Genomic DNA, 18,066 nt, shown 5'->3' on the forward strand with positions numbered 1-18,066 from the left:
AAAATAACATTCCCAGACGTTGCAGGGTAGCTCTTTTTTTGGGAACTAAAAATTGTTAGCTGGACAAGGGCTGTTTTATTACCTCTTTTATTAGCTGTTTCCTAGCCTGGATGCCAGCCGAACTTACCGCCCGACCTAAAAATGTTGTGGGCGGGGCTTCGGTCTGGCCTCGATCCATAGAGGTGTAATTATTTCCGAACAGAAACTGTGGAAACTGTCGGACCATCAGGGTGGGCTTTAGATGATGACCGACAGATGATAAACAGTAACGTAATCATGCACGTCATCAAAGGGGCTTTGGATTATATTTGTTTGAATCCTAAACGGAGAGCTTGTTTGTATATGCATTCACCTTCACAATTTCTCTCAAAAATGATGTGTATCATTAAAAACTCTCTGTATCATTAAATTATTTATTTTTTACAACTCTTGCTAAGATCGTTTAATTCCAGCGCGCGTGCAGACAGGGTTGCCAAGTTTTTACAACAAAATCCGTAAAATGTGTAAAATGTGTGTTATTTTGGCAAGGTTGCCTGCTAAAATTCGCACTCATTGGTCTATATCACATAATAGTCGCTTCAACCCGCGGACATAGAAAACAACCCGTGGGAAAAAATGCGGACTTGGCAACACTGTGCAGTTGAGCTCTGTTGACATTTAAACATGCGTCGCTTCGTTGCTCTGATTGGTTGTAGGTCTATCCAATTGATGTCTTTCCTGGTTCGGTTGAAACACGCCCCATAATCACAGCCCAATGGAGCAGTATCAGACTCATATTCTGACTACAATTGAGTATGACCACGTCAGGCTAGCTGTTTCCATCACCATGTTTAAAAGCGCAACTTGAAGTATCACATGAGAAACAAATAAATTCTGAAGTAGCAAACATTAAACCCAAGTCCCTAATTGTTTGTTTCCACAGATTTTCCGCTGTGTTTTATTTACTGTTGGTAACTAGGGTACCATACCACTGTTATCCGCTTGAACAACTTGATTGAAACGCACCTAATTCGCATTTGTTTTTTTGCTAACTTTGTGAAAACATTCACTTTACATTTGGATGGAAACCAATCTATTGATACAGATGACAAAAAAAGGGAACAGGAAATGTTGTGAGCCGTATTAAAACTCAAATTTTCTACATGAGCACCATAGTTTAACATGTTGGTGCATGTGTGCAAACCACAAGGCTACGGCGTCAGGCTATGTTGTGCGACACTGCAAGGAATAAACTAGTACACCCAGAAATGAAAACAGTGGTATTTACTCACCCTACTGTATGATCTGTGGACAGCAAAAGAAGATATAGTTGGGATGTTCATGGTGTTCTTTTCCATTTAATGAAGGGAAATGGGGACAAAATCTACAAAAAGGAAAACACCATAAAAGTTCAAAAAAGCAATTAATATTATTTGTTCACTACTATAGGTCTGTGTGACAGTCATTTTTGCTGTAGTTCTGATTGTAGAACCAGAGGCGGACATAGAAAATTATTTGGCATGGCATGAGGTCTATTGGTAGCCTAGAAATCTAGACGCACCCTAGCGGCAGCAAATTTAATTTGCCCGCAAGTGTGGTCTAGTAACTCTCAATTCCTATCTGAGCTGTATTCCTCAGAATCTGGACGGCCCAATCACATCGTGTAGGTAGGCTATAGAGTCGGCGGGCGGGGCCATAATGACGACGGCCGAGTTGCGTTTGCGTGCTTATAGTAACACAGAAACTGGCTAACGGCGGCGGTCTTTCGAATCAGCTCTGACCGCGACTCTGGAAGACTTGGAGTTAAGCTTTCCTCTGAGAAAAGAACAAAGAGCGGCACTGAAGTCATTCTTAAAAAGGGAAGATGTGTTCGGAGTTTAGCCGACCGGATACGGTGAATGTTTAATCAGTCAGCGAGCTCCCCTTCACCGTCGTTGCTCCGGTTGGTGTACCGCTATCCTATCGCGTGCAGAGGGAGTTTGAAAGACAACCGTTTATCCCGCCCCTCGGATTGAGCCCTGTCTATGGTGAGTTTCCAGACCAAACATCTTGATGTGGGTCTGGCTTGTCAGGCTAGTCTATTGGTGCTTTTCCACTGCATGGTACGGCTCACTTTTAGGGGGTTTCACTGTGTGCAGTATCTAGTACCTGGTCTTTTTATTAGTGCTACCTCAATTGAGGTTCCAAGCAAGCTGTACCGATACTATTGTGACACATCACTGCAGGCAAGCTAATTGATTAGAGAGAATCGTCACTACCAGCGTCGTTGGACTTGCTACACGAGACACCAAACCCACTAGATTTAAATAGCCAGCAACAGCCACCACACTTTGCTCAGGATTGGATGTATCGTGGCAGCGCAACTATAACAATCAGTTTATACTCCCACCCACTTTGAAGCAGTACTAAACTACAGTGGAAAAGCAAAGCAAGCCAAAGCCAGTTGTGCATAAAAAAATCAATTTTTAAAGCACCATAAGAGGGGTAGCAACACTAAAGCAAGTGCCCCCATGCATAGTTTTGGGGGACTTATGAGCTGACATACACAATTATTTTCACAAAATTGCATTACCACAAAGTAATCACTGATACTGTACTAAAAATAAATAACCCAATTTCAATATCCACCAAGTCAAGTTACTCTATATAAAAAACAACAGATTCTAAATGTTTCTGAGCTTTTATCACTAAAGAAGACAAGCAGTTTTATTAATATCACACAGGCTGCTTTCATGGTAGGCTATAATTCACATATTTTAAAGTTAGAGCAACACAAAACTTTTGAATTTCCTAACTCTAGAAAGAAATAGAAAGCAACACCCCAGCAACTGGATAGCAAAGCCTGGCAACCAAAATATTATAGCTACCACCTAGCAACAGAACATCTGTATGTTCTGGCCTAACTAACATACGTTTACGTTTTTATAACAACTTTAAGTTGTCTTTAAGACCAGTGAATATACATTTGTCCTTCAAATCAGAGAATGCAGTTTTTGACACACAATTCATGAAACAATTCACAATTTTCTCATAACACAATAACAAAAAATACACCACCTCACACAAACCTCAAACTTCCAGGTCAAAATAAAATCTATTCAACAAAATATATTGTGTTATGTTTTGAATAATCAAAAACATAACACAATAGTGTCATTTCCTAAATCTAAAGGCTGTGTACTGTAATTATACGTTATGTATAAATTATGAGATTCTGATTTTTGTGTCATCAGTTTTGTTATGTTTAGCAACTCAGTTAAACGTTTTGAGGAATGTATGTTTTGAGAACTGAATTATATATTTAGGGGAAATTGGCAAACTGATCAGTTATAAAGTGTTAGCAATCGAGAAAAACTGCAATAAGATGATATTCTTACCCAACTCTGCTATTACGATTCATTAGTCGGCCGTTAATGAAACAGACTGAGCTATATGAGCGCGCTGCATGCGCGTGCAACCATGCAGTTTATTGAAACACGTGTTTTTCCCCCATTATTTTGCATTACGCATATATGATTATTGGTTCAAAAAAATATGGTGTTGCTGTGGCGGTAAAGGGTAAATTGATCCGAATCGGTGGGTTTCCTGCACAATCTAGGTGTAAACTGACAATCTACCCGAATATTTACCTCTTTTAAAAAACGATTTTAATGTGCTTTTTTTCTTTTCTTTTTTTAAAGCAAGCTTAAACAACATAAAACCAACCAAATTAAGTTCCAATTCCATTTTCTTTAACTGTTTGCATTTCTGAAACAATATTGAACACCAAACTTGTAACCTTGCCCAAAACAGAGTTTGTTGAGTAAAATTAAATAAAAACGGAATTAGAATGAATGACTAAATGTCACTGAAATGAATTTTAGTCAAATGGTTCTTGGTTTTCTGCAGTATTGAACATTAGGTCATTAGGGACTACATGTGGAAAGACAAATATGATTAATTTCATATACTTTTGCATTGTTTCTTTTTAAATAAACATTTTACTTTTTAAATAAATAAATAAATACAAGCTGAACAAATTGTGTAATATTACATGATATCATACCAATTTATCAGGGCTCTCAAGTCTCACGCATTGGGCGTGAGACACACGCATTTCAACCCGTTCACACGCTCACACGCCACACCATGTATTTCTCACGCAGAGAAATCGCCAGGGTAACACACACTAATTTGCGCGTGCTATTAGAGGAATCAAGCGAGTTCCCTGACGGCCCTGCCACGCACCAGTTAATCTAATAAAAATAGAGACCGAACAGCCAATCATAAAATAGATTTGCTGTATCTGGGTAAGATATAGATATTCCCTCCACCCAAGAACGTTTACGTTCTGATTCCAACGTCACATTCTGTGATTCACGCCACGGCCTCGCTCATTGGATCAAATGCTCGCTGAAGTACGTTGGCAACTAGAAGCCCCGACAGACGCAGAGACACAAAGATAACGGTGTTAAGTTAAGTTTCTGACAGCACTTTGTGTTTTCTGTTCTTAATCCCTCAACAAAACTTAAAGGACGCTCAATCATGATTTGCATGAATTGCATTTTGCTATCGTATGTTATTGTGCTCTAACTCAGTGAACATCTGTGCTCTTCTGCACTCGTGAATGCGGTGATGGACAGCTGTCCTCATCGACTGGTGTTTGGATGGGATTTTTTTTTTAACTCACTTTCTTTAATTAATTTATTAAAAGTAACTCCATTTTGTAAGATCATTTTCATCTAGTAATTCCAAACATCACGAGGCAGCCGACATTGATCAAATACAGTCCAGTTATTAACACGCTCCACAGCACCGCCCAGTGGATTTAGTTATAACTGCGAGATTTATAGGGATTTATAATGGATTCAATGCATTTACGGCCAGCGAAGCAATAGCCTATAGTAAAATTTCAATTTTATTTTTATTTTTATTTTTCGAATATTAATTACAAATCGAATATATTCGTGCTCACCCCTATTTTTGGAAGTTGAAGTGTAGCGATATAAAATTTGCAATGCAATATGCAAAATGGCAATGCATTTCAGTATTTAAATTTACATTTTCCATACCATGTGTGCAACATTTGGAACAAAATGATAATTCAAATTGAATAATATAATTTACATTTGCTATTTCCTACACTAGTTTTAACATATAATTTAAACATAAATTGTATATTGTAATACTTTGTATAAGTTGCAAAATTAAAATTTAAAGGTATTACAGAAATAATTAGATGTGTTTAACATGTTCAAGCAAAAATTGTAGCAAAATGATTATTTAAATGTTATTTTTCTAAATTGCATTTAAACTTCTATTTAAGATTGCGATTGCATTTTGATTATATATCCCGCAATGAATGTAGCAAAATTCAATGTGGAATTGAAAATGCAAAACTCCATCTCGCCTAGGGCAACCAAAGAGCTGTCATAAAGAGAGGAAAAAGTGATCTCTCTCACACACACACACACACACACACACACACACACACACACACACACACACACACACACACACACACACACACACACACACACACACACACACACACTAATTAAATGCATTTTTTTTTATTTGTACGAATGTGTAATTTTTCATATCAGACCCCCGTACCCAGCCAAACCCCGTTGCTGCCGCCACGGCCGAAATCTCACTCTGAACTCAGTTCAAAACTTGAGAGCCCTGAATTTATACTCCAGACAGATTTAACTTAACTGCAGTGCCTTAAGGTGGGGTAAGTTACTATACAATGCTGGTTCAGTGTACTCCACATCATTTGGCTCACTTTGCCCCATAACTGCCATTTTGGACAAAACTAGCTAGCTTACCAATTCCAACTAATATTAATAAGCTAAAGGTTTTAAACATTGCTAAATCAACAATATGGAGCATAACTATTTTTAGACCTGGACAAATTGGCTTTGATGTAACAGTTATTACATCGGTCATGCTAAAATTGTACTATTTTTAAAATAAATGGGTGCCTTCCACTCCTCCCATGTGTTCTTATTTCCACAGTCTGGCAGGAATGATGGGAGAAAATTAGGCAGGGAGGTTCCAATGATGGAAGGTTCCAAAATATATAGTCACATGACAATAAAAGTGAACAGTTACCAAGGTAAAGGGTCGACTTACCAACTGGCTCATCTTACCCCACTTCCCCCAACTAGAAATGTATATTTTATTATGTAATAAATCTGGGGTGGCAAAAGCTTTTTCTTTGGGCCATCCCGGTAGATTGGCCTCCGAAATTCGGAACTCGCGTGGTGTTTTCTGTGTGCCCACACGAACACCGTATTCCATTCTCTATTTGTGCTTGAAAGCACATATGCACACCAAAGTGTCAAAATGTCTGTCTTATGGAGCATCCTAGTCCTACAGTCACTTGTAGCTAACGTGAACATAAAAAATTGAGAAAGAATTGGATGCATATCAGTATATTTGATCTGTGCATTGTGTCTTAAAGGGACAGCAGCTTAATGTTCCTGCTGATGTGAGAGCAGCACCATGGCAGGTATGAAAGCAACGCTGTGAGGGAAAAACTTGCCATATTTTTTTTATGTAAAAATCCTCCCTTCTTTTATGTATCCTTGTTCTATTGTATTCATTTTATAATTAGTTATTATTTTCTATGCAGATTCACTCCCCTACAGAATCACTCCTATCATTCTAGAATGACTAATCCATTCCAAATAGAGCTATTCAAGTCATTGGGTGAAATGGTTTTTAATAAATCGCAATATATAAATCGCAGAAAAACGAAATATCAAAATGTCAGGCTTTTTTACAATATCGTGCAGCCCTAACTTCCACATGCTCAAATTTGAGAGCGAGAGTGAATAAATAAATAAACAGCTCATCACACAGTTTTGTCCTTTACATAAATGACATCAAGCAAACATTAGTTTAAGATACTTTATACATAAAATCATTTGTTGGAGTGCGCACAAACATTTTAATAACACATTTTTCCTTGCAGTGACTGTGTAGAATACATACATAACTTCAAAAAAGTGAGTAAACTCCCAAACACATCAGAGATTATTGTCAGTATTGTTTCAAGATTTTTTTAAAAAAGGTGAGAACTTTAACAAGTTGGCACAAGGAATGTGTATATTACAAAGAGTGACAGTTCTCTTCTAAAATACAGTCCAGACACTGCTGGCCTAAACAACGGTAACAGTATATAAAGTGACACAGTTAGAAGTGAGAAATGTACAGAAATAAATAACAGGTTCAACAGTCACAATAATGATTGGCAATATTAACATACATTTTACATATTGGCAGTGCTTGTGAAAAATACAATAATGTATTTACATAGAAATTTGGATTAACAAGGTGAGACTTTTTGCACAGGCAACAAAGGGACAAAATTAGTGTTACTGTCTTTTTCCTGTTTGTTTTTGCAGTTTGAGTCGACATGGTACAAAATTTAACAGAACAAAGAAACGGGGTGACAAGAATTCCCAGAAGAAAACAAAGACTCATTCATCTTTACTTAAAAGGAAAAGAACACAAAGTTAAAATCATTTAAATAGAAAATATCAGAACAAATAAAATAAGGCCGCTTTGAAACAAAAAAGAAACCTCATCATTATCTTTAATTGATCAGTGATTGTATTTGAGCTTGATCAGGTATTTGTTAAAGGGATAATTCACACAAAAATGAAAATTTGATGTTTATCTGCTTACCCCAGGTCATCCAACATATAGGTTTGTTTCTTCAGTAGAACACAAATGAAGATTTTGAACTCCAACCGTTGCAGTCTGTCAGTCATATAATGCATGTGAATGGTAAAAAAAAAAGAAAAAAAAAATGCACATACAAATCCATATTAAACCCTGCGGCTCGTGACGACACATTGAGGTCTTAAGACACAAAATGATCAGTTTGTGTGATAAACTGAACAGTATTTATATAATTTATCACCTCAAATACGATCGTTTTGTGTCTTAAGACCTCAATGTGTCATCACGAGCCGCAGGGTTTAGTTTGTATTTGTTTGTGCGTGTTTTTTTAACTCTCATAATGCCATACACATGCATTATATGACTGACAGACTACAGCGGTTGGAGTTAAAAATCTTCATTTGTGTTCCACTGAAGAAAGAAGTCGCCTATATGTTGGATGCCCTGGGGGTAAGCAGATAAACATCACATTTTCATTTTTGGGTGAACTATCCCTTTAACTTCGTATTTTCTGTCCCCAGTTGATGCTGATTTTTCAGCGGTCTCATTCCACTATATAAATATAAAGTATTGAAAAGTATTACACGACTCCCCTAAAAGCATTCACACATTGTAGCTTCAATACTGTCCGACGATGCGGCATTGTCATTCGATAGAACCACAAAAAAAGTAGGTGTGAACATGATTATTGCTGCCACCTATTGGTCAAACGATGGCTGAAGTTGCGCTCGCTTTGAAATGAATGGTGACCGTAAGAGGCAGAAGATTTGTGGGCTGAGGTGCAAACAGGTCATCCATCATGCGAGCGGCCGCAAAGCCCGTAAGAAAGGCACACATTCGGCTGACGGATGTGTCACGTGCGAGCTGGCTTGGACATGATGTGAAACGTACGATATCTCTCTACAAACCCCGACTTGAATTTGATTACATATTCTGATTCATGCAACGATCCACTCCACAACACCAAGTGAATAAGATCTGGCCCATGGAAACTAACACACACTGTCTCAGGAGCCGCAGCATTCATAATCATTACATTTCAAACTGACACATTCACAGCATTAACAAAATAAGGCTATAAACACATGGCAAAAGGGGTTACAGAGACAAAGTGCATGAATGGACGTGGAATCTCTGTACTCTAAAAGTGTCCAGTGTCCCGATACTCACAGCGCCATCTGATGGTCGGAGGTCAAATCACAGATTCAAATATTCTGAATGCTCATAGGACCTTAAGTCAGAGATAGATACAATTTTTCTCACAAACAAAAAGTTGTTGTGAGAGAGAGATGCCTGGTGTTACTGTCATGTGCCTTGACATTGAATTAATGAAAACATTTCTTTAAACATGTAATATTATATTGAATTGTATGTTTTAGGGAGAATGTGGTCTGTTTTCATAAGATTCACCCAAATACATATCTGTAAAACATGTCTAGTGGACAAAAAACACCTATTTTGGCACAATACAACACATTACTGTAAGCCAATCCACCACAGTCTGTTTTTTTTATATAATATGGCATCTACCCTAACTAGTCCTTAGTTTGTCAGTGGCTTGGTGTGAGTGTTTTTCATTGTTTATAATCATGGGAAAAAAAGAATGTCTTTATTTGTTTTATCAGGATGACTCCCCATTCACTTTCAGACCAACAGTGCTCTTTCTATAATGTCACATGGCCGCTGAAAGCCCTTTTCCGTGGGACAGACGTGGTTGTCGGTGTGCAGCGAAAACATCGGTGTGGACACAGAAAGGTGACAGTGTTGACATCTAGCCTTTGTTTATCCATTCAACAACTAAAAGAGTTTCAGATTTTGTCTTCGGCTGCTGAAGAGTGTCCTCTCACCTCCCCTCCTCGGCCGAGCGGGTCTCCGACTTGAGTTTCACGAACTCTTTGGCCACCTCGTCGCCCGAGCGCTGGGAGAGGATGCGCATGACGGTGAGGCCCGTGTCATCGATGTGTATCCGTGGGCCCAGCGGACACCAGCAGGCGCAGCTGGCCCTCGGTGCGACGTCACGCAGCTGTATGACGGCGATACCGACCACACGGTCCGCGCGGCCGAAGCAGTAGTCCTTCACACACACCTGCAGCTCATAACACTCCGGCCCATCCTCGTTTCCAAGAATACTGCAGACAAAGGGGGGTTCATTATTTACATCTATCCATATATCCACTTATATAACTACTCTACCCATCTGTCCATCAATCCACCCTTCCATCTGTCCATCTATCCATCCATGTCTAGTCTTCCATCCATCCCCACATATATCCACCCATCAATTCACTCACCAATCATTCAATCCATCCATACATCTATCTACACATTTATGCACTTATCCATCCATCCATCCATCCATCCATCCATCCATCTATCTATCTATCTATCTATCTATCTATCTATCTATCTATCTATCTATCTATCTATCTATCATCAATTCCATCCACCTATCTTTTTGTCTACCTGTCTATCTATCACCCATCCATCCATCCATACATCCATCCATCCATACATCTATCCACTCAATCAATCCATCTATCAAATAAATCAATCCATCTATCAATCCACCCATCCATCTATCTATCATGTATTCTATCCATCTATCATCCATCCATCCATACACCCACCCATCAATCCATCAATCATCTATCCACCCAATCCATCTATTCATAGATCTATCCAGCCATCCAATCAATCAATCAATCCACCCATCCATATCTATCTATATATCCACCTATCCATCCATCCATCCATTCATATATCCTGTCAACCTATCAATCAACCCATCCATCTATCTATCATGCATTCCATCCATCCATCTATCATCGATGCATCTATATATCCATCCATCTATATATCTATCCATCTATATATCCATCCATCCACCTATCAATCCACCCATCCATCTATCTATCATGCATTCCATCCATCCATCCATCCATCCATCCATCCATCCAACCATCCATATATCCATCCATCTATATATCCATTCATCCATCCATCACGACCCTTAGCAACCACTTAGTAACAATTAACTGACAGTCTGTTAGGCCTTTTAAACCTTCAGGTGTTTTATTCCTATTGATGCTTTGGCAACTTCTTTGCAGTTATCATGTTCTCTCTTTCTAATCTAATTGGTCCTGAATGACAAGGTTTTGCACTCACAAATGAAAGGTCTCATTGAATTTGGGAGCCCAACTGTTGTTCTTTGATTTGGTGGTGAACCTGCGCTTCTTGTCGCTGAGATGAGGGCCGATCATGGTGGCTTCCACAAACGGCCGAAACATTCCAGACGTCTGCCACTTCAGATCGTTTGCAGCCACAACTAGATGAAGAAAAATGTGATTCAGCCATCAGACACTACACTTGTGGAACAGACAAAGCTCACTTAAAAGAAATAAAGACATACCTTTAACTGTAACTTTATGCTCTCCTGTGCCCGGGTGAGTAAAGAGGTCAATCTGTATGGATACTTCCCCTACTGGTTTATCAACTCCTGAGCCTAAACAAAGATATATTTCATTAGTTTTCTAAATGGGGATAATCCAGACTTTTTAAAAATATATATATGTATATTGAGCTAGTTATAAATCCTATAACCTAACCAGAAAGAAAGAAAAAGTTTGGCAATTAAAAAAAAAAAAAAAAAAAAGGAATACGGAAGCTCAAATATCCCTAAAAGGAGGTTTTGTCAGGTTTAGCTCACTTTTGAGTACCAATTTGTTCTCAAAATATGGTTAAGCAGGTACGTAGGTACACATGCACACACACGCACGCGCACACACACACACACAAACACACTTTGTAAAATGTGGGGACATTTCATAGGCGTAATGTTTTTTATACCATACAAACCATATTTTCTATCCCCCTTCACTGCCCCTACCTCTAAACCTATCACAGGATCAAAGGAAACATTCTGCATTTTTACTTTCTCAAAAAAAAAAAAAAACAATTCTGTATGATTTATAAGCACTTTGAAAAGTGAGGACATGGGTAATATCCTCATATTCCACCCTCTCCTTGTAATACCTGTTTATAATCATGTCATTATACATATTTGTGTCCTGACATTTCACAAAAACAAGCACACAGGAGGGAATTAAGAATGAACCAACTGGACCACATTTACATAATTAGAAAGTGATGACAATGATGAAGGTAAAGCAGAGCCTAAATTTCAGTGGGAGATTGTTGGGTGAAGATTCTCATCAAGAAATGTGACCCCATGATGACAAAATGAGATTTTTGTGACTTTTAATTCGCATCGACATTAAAGACCATGTGTGCATAACATTTCTCTAACTTTTCTTTGCATTAACTTTTAATCTCTCTCTCTCTCTCTCTCTCTCTCTCTCTCTCTCTCTCTCTCTCTCTCTCTCTCTCTCTCTCTCTCTCTCTCTCTCTCTCTCTCTCTCATTAAAATCAGGGCTCATACTGTAGCTGTGACGTAACTAAAGACTACTGACTACTTAAAAATGTTCATTCATGCTAAATAAAATGTATTTATTAGAAATATGACAGTGATTGTGAGATTCTCCCATTAGAGGATGAATTAACCCAAAACACATGTAGGAACGGATCTGGAGAAGGGGGCTGTGAGGGTATTTGGGTCTCAGGGAGTCTGTGGTGACCTACCCTTGGAGGGCTGTATTTTCTCACTGGGTGTTATCCTCATACCCTTCCCATTATGCACTTCGGGCAGAGACAAAGACAGAAGCAGCAGTGAAAGAGACAACGATCAAAAGCAAAGCATTAAAAACAAGAACAACAATCATAGCCACAAGCAGTGAGCCACATTAAGCCACATTAAGCAGTGAGAGACAGATAAAGCTTAAAGAGATAAAGGTTTCTATACAAAAAGTATTCAAACGAGTCCCGTCTACAGTGATCCACAGCTCAATACTGACACCTAGTGAAGCATTTCTTGAAAACGAAAATTTAAGATATCAAAATATATGAATTGAAGAGTGATCATAATGATATAACTTTACTATGGAAAAAGAGTGTGAACATTATTCAAAATATCTTCTTTTATGCTCCATGAAATTAACTCACAGGTTTGGAAATGATGACTGAATTGTCATACAATTCCTTTGATATCGATATTATGATGTTATATGTATGAAGATTGTTTTACTAGATGTGTGTTCATGTCTGTGTGTTCACCTTGAGCATGCTGAGAAGTAACAAACGTCTTGATGAGTGTGTCGGTGGTCTGGGTATAAAGGGACAGTGCATGTCTCAATGAGGACAGTTCAGGACTCTTCTCCAAGAAGGCCTTCTTCAATCCATTCCCTCCAGCATGGAAGTATTGCTGCAGAGGATAGTAAATAACCAAAGATTAATATTCAAACAACATGAACGTTTTTAGCTGCTTTAAAGAAAATGTCATGTATACCTTTATGGTATCGAGGGCCACGTCCATGACCGCACACTGCTTAGGAGTCAGGCTTTTAGCGTCACCAGACATGTGATCCTGCAGAGGCAAACATTTTTTTACATTTTTTTAAAAAACCCACACAATGCAAAAAACAACCTCTGATACAAACCAAACCTCTACAACAATTTTTCACCTCAATGGACAGGAGTATCTGAACACTGATTAGATGTCATTAACTAGTAAATAGAAGCGGTAATGTACTAATGTTTTTAGATTTCTAACCCATTTCTGCCCCAGAGTAAAAGAAAGAAAGAAAAATACAGTTTGAATTATGAGAAATAAAGTTGTAATTGTGAGATGTAAGGTCACATTGTTGCTATAAAGTCACAATTACAAGACAAAAGTCACAATAACAAGAAAAAAAATCAAATCAAAATATAGGGTCACAATGTAGTCATTTACATCACAAATACAAAACAAAAACAAAATTTTTTACAAATTACAAGAACAAAAATGTACTATTCAATTTCCTGAATAGTAGCGGTTCTACACTAACCTGCAATTTTAGCTGGTAACAAAACACACACCATTCTGGATATTACCTGCCATTCATCATAATATTTTAAACTCCACAAAAACTCCTGAGATCCGAAAGCTAATGTCAGCGACTTAACTATGATGACTTGACAACTGAAAATAGGAATTTAACTCACGCCGGATGAGTCAACATCATATTTGCATAAGCCATACTATTTGAAATCATGATTGGTTGACTATCAAACTAAAATATTAAACAGAACGATAAAATAAAGTGTTATTAATGGGTTAATGGTCATTTCAAATAAGCATTTCTTTTCAGAAGGATTAAAGGAGGGGACTAATGCCATTTCATGCATTCGGACTTATTTACACTGTTTAAGATTTGGATTCTCATGCTAAACATGGCCAAAAATGTCAAAAAATTAGTTGGACGTATGATGGAGTATTTCTGTGCCAAATACACTCCTTAAGGATTCTAAAGTTTTTTTTCCGTTTGGCCCTGTATGACAGCATAAAGGGCGAAATTGCTGGTATGGGCACTTCTACCGGATGAACGTATACGCACATCAACCAGAGCGAGTCTGGTTGATATCTTTCTTTTATAAATATGATAAAACTAAATACTCTTCAGAGATATGAAGGATGCAATACTACTCCATGGGTACACGATTAACATGAGACTGGCAGATTTCAGATTTAGTTTTTCCAGCTCAGAACCCTGAGCAGGGTGGAGAAACATGTAGACATCATTTAAATTGAGACTCTTCATCTGTATTCACTTGCTGAACTCTGAGCTGGTTTAAATAGATTATAGTCCGGATTAAACAAGCCTGGAGCGGTACCTTGAGTTTGGAGAGCTGACCCAGTTCTTTAGCCGCTGAAAATATCATTCCCTGCCAGAAAGAGATAAAAGTGTTACAGCATCGAAGTGTTTGGAAAATCTTCACATGTAAAACATGCATTTTGGATGTTAACATTTTACTTAAGATGATGTTTTACTAATAGGAAGCATTTAAAATATTTCAGTCTAAAATGATTGCTATAGAACCACTATCTCTTCAAATGAAGCATTTAGAACATTAAATGGAAAACTAAAGTATCAGTTGATTTAAACCCCTTTGTCGGGAAAAAGTGTGAGAATCTCTTGCAGTCATGCAAAGGTCTTACAAAGGTGTCATTGCCCTGAGGAAGGATAATGGTCTTCTCAAGACTGTTCATCACGATCCTCCACAGCTCCTTCAGCACTCTCTTCAGCACAGTTTTCTCACACACCGAGGCAAACAGCATCAAACTGCTCACAAATACACAGAGATCAGCACAGGCTTCATGTACACCAATAACAGTTTCTGTACAGGTGAGGAGAGTTTCACTCACTTTGCATCCAAGAAGTCCATCAGTGGCCGCAGCATGTTATCAGAATCGGCCTCCACCTGGTTACGGCTGTTGGCGTTGACGGGACCTTTGATCTGGTACAGCAGACTGGCCATCTGACGCATGCAGTCATCAATACGGCTCTGGAAACTACAGAGGAAGATCAGAGTTTAACATTAAGATGAAACGTCCTGGTCTGCAGTAAGAGGGGCAAAAGTGTCAAATGAATTTCCATTTAAATTAATTTAAGCCTTTTTAATCTTTACTCAACAGATATTGCGATATTACGCAAGTCAAACTAGTACTACGCATCCACAACCAGATACAGTGCCCTCCACTAATATCGGCCCCCTTGGTAAATATGAGCAAAGTCGGCTATGAAAATAAATCTGCACTGTTTGCCCTTTTTATCTGTTTATCCTTCTTTTATTCAGAAACTTCACAACATTCTAACTGTCCACTGAAGTAAAACAATTGAAAGTTGGAGAAAATTCACATTAGGAAATAAGTGATTTTTTCTCCAATGCATGTTGGCCAAGTATTTATATTATGGTATTTGTTGTACTACATTTTGTTCATGCTTATTTTAACAAACCAATTCCAGTGTATTACAGTTTTTGGTAACTCTTTAGTTAACAGTGTATCTTTTACATGTTACATGCACTTACTGAAGTAAAAAAAAAAGTAATATATGCATAATTACATAATTACAAACTAACCCTAAACTGACTCCTATTCCTTCCCCTACACCTATATGCGTTTCTTAATATTACTCAGTACTTAAATGTATAAATTACACTGTAGAGTAAGGAAATAAAATAAAGTAACCATTATTTTCCTGTGAAAATAAAAAATACTGTATTACAGTAATGATATGAGATTTCTCACACACTTTTCTACCCGTTATAATTAATAAACTGCAATTGTGATGTATTTATACATTGTGTCTGTATTTATTGTGCTGCCTTTAATCTATGCTAAATATATTTATATTATTATATTATATTTCTAATATTATTATATGACTAATAATTATGCAGAATACATGCTTCCATTTAAAAAAAAAAATACTATGCTAGAGTAATGGCAATAATAAATAATTTAAAAAGTTAAATGTTTGGCCTGTTTGTGGAGGAGAGAATGGAGAAAACGTTCAAAAGAAAACGTGTCAATGCAAAAACCTTATATTCCTTTTTGTAAAAACAATATATTTTTTATTTAGGGTTTTGCAATGTGTCTGTTTTCATAAGATTCATTCGTGTGTACATGATATATAAACACTGACGTGTTTCCAAAGGTGCTGCTCAGCTCATCCAGGACGTTGTTCAGCTTGACCTGTAGATCATTCAGGATGTCACTGGCCTCTGTGTCCAGCTGCAGACACACACAGACAGCTCGGATTAGTTCAGTGGCTCTCCACCATCAAATCATGTCACCCGGTGCACAAACACCATTTTCATAACCCCAATGCTTCATGGATGGTATGGCAGTTCAGAGGGGGTGAAGAACAACACAGTTTATGGTGATGGGGCAAAACAAGTCTGCGAAAATTCACACAGTCCCAGTGAGAGGAGTCAGGGAAAAGAAGAAAGGCAGAACTAGAGTCCTCTATTGTATATGTGCTCGGTTTATGAGCTCTCAAACACACACACACACACGTGTACCATATGATAGCACTGGCTGCATAACCCACCTGATTAATGCTGAACGCCACCTTCAGAAAGAGCAAAGTAAAGGAAGATGTTTAACTCTCATTCATTTCAACAATTGTTTCATAACCCCATAAATGAACAGGGGTGATGGATTTAGTCTTTCTGGGGAACTAGAGAATACTATTAGTAAGTAATGTCTAAAGTATGTACAGATGCAATTCAGTGCTTCAGGGCCAACGTATTTTTGTAGGCCAAAAAATAGAAACGGGGCTGCATTTTAGCACTTCCGGTTCCATTGTGCGGAAGTCGATGATTTTGTGGTTAAATGCCTGAAATCAGGTCTGTGGTTAACACAACCCCTTACAAAAAAAACCCCATGGTTTTATTATAGTAAAAGTATAATAACCATGCTTTTTGGCTAATTGATTACCATTTATATAACCGCCATGGCTAATTTGTAGTTACCAAGGTTTAACTATAATAACCATTGCCTTCTTGCAAACTATTTTAACCCATACTTCATACAAGTTGTGTTCAATTTTGAAGATTATCATGATGGAAAAAAAATGTATACGAGTAAACATAAACTTTTGTTGGCCACAGAACTTATTACCTGCAATAATTCAAAAGCCAAATGGAAAAATTCGATCCAGGGTGATGCTAACTTTTGGGATTGGCCTTAAAATACATCATCACTGCAGCGCTCTATTCTGCTAACTACTTCGCCCAACCATGAGCAATAAAAGTCAGGGATATTTGCATATGATCCTCCTATTGGCTGGAAATAATGTTACTCTAGCACAATAAGCCAACCCCAAAATGTTTAACACTTGGTCTTAATGCATCTTTTGTTCTTTCGATAACATTAACCGTTATTTTGCTTGATTTCTAGACCAATAGGAAGGTTGAGACAAAAATCAGGGTCTATTAAAGGGATTGCATAAATGAACTGGGCCTCACCTTTTGCTTCCTTTCTGCTTTCTCAGGCTTTTCATGGATATAAAGAAATGTTTTATGATTATGTACCAAGTGCAATTCAAGATAATTTTTTGAATGTGCAATTTGCCAAAATCAGGGACAAATGAATCACTTTCTAAGAAATGACTCAAGGGCCTCAAATACACACCTTGTCCTCTGAGATCTCCATCTATGGGCAGGGTTAAGAAAAAAAAAATCAAAATCAAAATCTGTCTTTAATCATCCACGTTTCATTTAGAGCTACAGTAAAAAAAAAATATTACTGTTCTGTTTAAGGAACAACACTAGGGTGATGGTTAAAAGAATGAATATCAAATATATACATATCGGAAAAAATAAGATCCTCTAGGAGGTTAAACTAAATATTATATTGTTTTTTTAATGAGGTGTACAATGTTGGAATATTTAAGAAATTAATACATTTTAACATTAAATTCATAAACTTTTTTATAGTGATTATACTTGTATTATTATACAAAATATATTTAA

General features: G+C 37.5%; 1 protein-coding gene across 3 annotated transcripts in view; it reads right to left on the bottom strand.

Annotated features, from left to right (window-relative positions):
• Window positions 1-8,080: 8,080 nt before the first annotated feature.
• Window positions 8,081-18,066, bottom strand: part of unc13bb (unc-13 homolog Bb (C. elegans)) — a 39,795-nt gene continuing 29,809 nt past the window's right edge. The window contains exons 24-36 of one of the 3 annotated variants that reach the window (XM_067432943.1): window positions 17,726-17,746; window positions 17,560-17,586; window positions 16,641-16,661; window positions 16,233-16,321; window positions 14,951-15,097; window positions 14,744-14,867; window positions 14,419-14,469; window positions 13,055-13,132; window positions 12,823-12,970; window positions 12,292-12,348; window positions 11,063-11,155; window positions 10,819-10,978; window positions 8,081-9,782 (exon numbers count right to left, since the gene is read on the bottom strand). In XM_067432943.1, coding sequence (XP_067289044.1) covers window positions 9,497-9,782; window positions 10,819-10,978; window positions 11,063-11,155; window positions 12,292-12,348; window positions 12,823-12,970; window positions 13,055-13,132; window positions 14,419-14,469; window positions 14,744-14,867; window positions 14,951-15,097; window positions 16,233-16,321; window positions 16,641-16,661; window positions 17,560-17,586; window positions 17,726-17,746 — 1,302 coding nt within the window. In that variant the 3' untranslated portion in view covers window positions 8,081-9,496. The remainder of the gene's footprint in view (window positions 9,783-10,818; window positions 10,979-11,062; window positions 11,156-12,291; window positions 12,349-12,822; window positions 12,971-13,054; window positions 13,133-14,418; window positions 14,470-14,743; window positions 14,868-14,950; window positions 15,098-16,232; window positions 16,322-16,640; window positions 16,662-17,559; window positions 17,587-17,725; window positions 17,747-18,066) is intronic. The other 2 variants (XM_067432944.1, XM_067432945.1) reach the window with 2 other exon arrangements.

The sequence above is a fragment of the Pseudorasbora parva genome, chromosome 23 (assembly GCF_024679245.1).
Source record: "Pseudorasbora parva isolate DD20220531a chromosome 23, ASM2467924v1, whole genome shotgun sequence".
NCBI classification, from domain to species: domain Eukaryota; kingdom Metazoa; phylum Chordata; class Actinopteri; order Cypriniformes; family Gobionidae; genus Pseudorasbora; species Pseudorasbora parva.